Genomic DNA, 3,682 nt, shown 5'->3' on the forward strand with positions numbered 1-3,682 from the left:
ATAAATATAACATATTACATAATTCCAGCACTAAACCGTTATATGTAACAGATCTCATTGAAACACGGCTCTCCATTATTAAAACCGAATCTAGCACTTGAGCTCATTCCAATAAAGTCGATACTAATTCAGCCTCATATTACAGAACAGGCTCTGCTGTATAACGGAAACATGTTTTTTTAGACTACCATGATTGAACCTAAGTTTGTAATTTGAAACCTTTTTAATACAGTCGAATATAAAATGTTGACAAATATGAGTGGTGGCTTGGATATCATTATTAATCTAAGGTATTACGTTAGGAGAACGTTAAAACTTCTATTGCAAGGATTGAAAGCAATCATTCAATATGAGAAGCACAATGTGCGTTGATGTCAGACTTGGTTCAATTTTCTATGTACAAGTAGGAAATTTTTATACTTAGTCTTTCCAAAACTAACAAAAACTTATGATTTCTCAACAGTGGCAAAGAGCATCATCCATGTGCTCGATTACCCAAAATTTATTGTGCTTGGCTGAAAACAGGGCACAAGCAGAGGAAACGTACCAAGATCTTGAAAATAAGTACTACTAAAACATTTATCATGGCCAGCCAACATGATTTTAGAGTTTCTACAATGTTTTAAAATAAATCTTTCTCAGCATTGAAACATTCTAATGGCATCAAATCAGCCATCAAATGTGCTGAGAATGTTAAAATTTGAGATTAGAGATAATTAACTATTAAAACATTGCAGTTAATAAGGCATGTATGAAGCCTTTCCTTTTAGAGATTGAATAGCTCGAACTTCTTATTAATGGTGTAGACACAGACTTTGGGAGGGAGGAAACGTTTCACACAAAATTGTAGCCAGCTGGCTCTAAAACCAATGAAGTTTGTACCTCTGAGAACTTATAGACCGAGTTTACTACTCTGGCAATAATTCATTGTCATTTTATGCATTTTTAAAAATGAAACTGAATAGTCTAATCTAATTGTAGAAAGACGTTTCGAGGGGTCGAGGGTTACTTTGAAAAAAGTATTTGTGCGCTCCTAAACTAATGAAATTTGAATTTTATACCTCGAATAAAAGATACACCGAGTTTCTCATAATTTCATCCTATTCAATATCGGGTTAAGTTAACCAGAATACCAGAAAATTTTGTATATATATAGGAGGGTGTGAGAGGAAGAATTCATCAGTTGTTTCACTTTGTCGAGCTTTATAAGCCTGTGACAACTGACAAAAATAGCAACGATGAAGATTTTAATGGTTATATTTACATTGGTATCTCTTGTTGTAAGAGCGGTACTAGTTCAGGGTTGGACTCCAGCCCATGCTACATTTTATGGTGGAGCTGATGCCTCTGGAACCATGGGTTAGTTTCCATCTAGTTCATGGCAGAGCCATAGTCTTATTTTATTGCATGAGAGATGGCCTGAATTTAATCTTGATGTTTTATTTTATGTGTTTCAGGAGGTGCATGTGGGTATGGCAATCTGTACACTTTTGGGTATGGGACAAATACTGCAGCTCTAAGCAGTGCCTTGTTTAACAATGGGGCATTGTGTGGAGCTTGCTATCAAATACAATGTGATGCCACCAAGGTTCCTCAATGGTGTCTGGCTGGCACGTCCATTATAATCACTGCTACTAACTTCTGCCCACCCAATAATGCTCTGCCAAATGACAATGGAGGATGGTGTAATTTGCCTCTCCAACATTTTGACATGTCACAACCTGCCTTCTTGCAGATTGCCAAGTACAAAGCTGGAATTGTACCAGTTCTATATCGGAGGTAATCAAATGCTTTTTTTTCTTGTTTGTAGAAAATAGTATAGTAACATACAGATGCATCCCACTTTTTTTTATTTTGTTCCACGTCTCGGATGTTCCACATCTCGGACTTGAAGACTTTGTCCCCCATTTCCAGCGGTGCCATCAGATTCTGCCATCCCCACCAAGGATTGTGGATGTTCTGGTATTAACTATTTGCTGATTCAATCATTTATGTGTTCCAATTCAATGCAATGTTTAAGTATTTACTTATTTATATTTTTATATCTTATTTTGCAATACATATTTTCATGACTACCATTTTAAGTACATTATGTATAGTATATACAACTCCCATTATTTAACCTCCCTCCCCCACAGTCTCCAAATTAAAGCCTCTCTATCCCTGTAACAAAAACTTATCCCCATTGTGTCATCCCTCAGAACGGTGTAACTATGGAAAATAGTGAATTATACATTATGAGATTCTTATAGATGTAATATGTTGAATTGAATTGCAGGACTCGTTGCAAGAAGAGTGGTGGAATACGGTTTGGCATAAATGGGATAGACTACTTTGAGCTAGTGCTGATAAGCAATGTGGGTGGAAGAGGAGATATCACAGCAGTATGGGTAAAAGGGTCAAATACTGGATGGCAACAAATGAGTAGAAATTGGGGAGCCAATTGGCAGAGCAATTCTTATCTTAATGGACAGAGTTTGTCATTTAGAGTGATGGATAGTAAAGGAAGAGTTCTCACCATGTCCAATGTGGCTCCTTCCAATTGGCAATTTGGTCAAACATTTTCTTCCTCGCAAAATTTCAGTTAAAAGTGAAAAAAAATGAATTGTAGATTTGTAAATCAGCTCACTGCTCAGTGAGAGGACACTATCTTAAAAATAAATAAATGTAGTTTACAAATTAAATGTTAACTCGTAGTTATTGGTAAAGCAAGTATTGCAAAAATTGTTTGAAGAAATTAATGCAACAGAAATTTCTATCAGAACTGCAAACTTCTTTGATGTAAATTCCGTGTGTTCAAAATATACAGGGTGGCCCATCTTGCTATTTATTGTTTTATTTCCTGCCTCTTCTGAAGACCTTAGTGACCTATGCTCTTGTATAAAGGGGAACAATGTAATTTGTTTTTTATAAAAAAAATTGAAAGCAATATTCAAATTTAATTCAAAATAACACTTTTATAAAGATTATCTAAATATAATTTAAATATACTGAATTTCAGATTAAAGATAAATAACAAAGATGGGTTGAATAAATGTAAACATATTAGATATGTTAATGTTGAGAAATATGTGTCTCAATCTTGCAATCTTTTCTTGGAAAATTCCAGAATTAGTTTGTGGGAGTTTTCCACTTGTTTATGCATTGGAAAGTGGTTAGTGAGTTGTTAAATGAGTCTTGTCCTTAGTAGAATATAGGTAGGCTATTTTTAGAGCCTTGATGACTCATTTTGTGACTTTTATGGGGTCTAGACTAAAAGACAAAATTGTGGACGGGAATACTATTTTTAACTTGGTTGTTGTCAAAAATGGGTAACATGTGGCATGGTAGTTTTGCTCATGGTTTTGTAAAACCATAAGTGGTTTCCAAGTTGTAAAATCACTATAAAAGGAGGGCTTGGGGAGGTGTTTGTGTAATTGAGTTTAGTTTGCAAGACTGGTGCTAGAAGGAGTCTCTCCAAGTTCGAGTTGTGGTGATGTGCTCCTGTAAGAACTTGCATTGCAAGTGTATTGTAATCATCTTGGTTTGATAATACATCGTGCAAATTTTGGAGGGTGGGGTTTTTCTCTCGGAAGGGTTTCCCCATGGTAATCACTGTGTTGTGTGTTCTTTGTTATTTTGATTATGTTATTATGCATTTCTTGAGATCTTTGCAATATTTACTTTGATTTGCATAATCATC

At 35.1% G+C, this 3,682-nt stretch overlaps 1 protein-coding gene across 1 annotated transcript; it reads left to right on the forward strand.

Moving 5' to 3' along the window:
- Positions 1–1,235: 1,235 nt before the first annotated feature.
- Positions 1,236–2,588, forward strand: LOC149560080 (putative expansin-A17). Its single transcript, XM_089823538.1, has 3 exons — positions 1,236–1,359; positions 1,458–1,779; positions 2,279–2,588. The coding sequence occupies exons 1-3, from the start codon at positions 1,239–1,241 to the stop codon at positions 2,586–2,588; spliced, it is 753 nt and encodes a 250-aa protein (XP_089679664.1). The 5' UTR covers positions 1,236–1,238.
- Positions 2,589–3,682: the final 1,094 nt, after the last annotated feature.

The sequence above is a fragment of the Cupressus sempervirens genome, chromosome 4 (assembly GCF_028749045.1).
Source record: "Cupressus sempervirens isolate cs-2001-9-10 chromosome 4, ASM2874904v1, whole genome shotgun sequence".
NCBI classification, from domain to species: domain Eukaryota; kingdom Viridiplantae; phylum Streptophyta; class Pinopsida; order Cupressales; family Cupressaceae; genus Cupressus; species Cupressus sempervirens.

Excerpts from the sequence above, each read along its gene's own strand:
- LOC149560080 (XM_089823538.1), top strand. The coding sequence starts at position 1,239 with ATGAAGATTTTAATGGTTATATTTACATTGGTATCTCTTGTTGTAAGA. Across the intron at positions 1,360-1,457 it reads TGATGCCTCTGGAACCATGG|GAGGTGCATGTGGGTATGGC; the intron begins GTTAGTTTCCAT and ends TATGTGTTTCAG. Across the intron at positions 1,780-2,278 it reads GTACCAGTTCTATATCGGAG|GACTCGTTGCAAGAAGAGTG; the intron begins GTAATCAAATGC and ends ATTGAATTGCAG.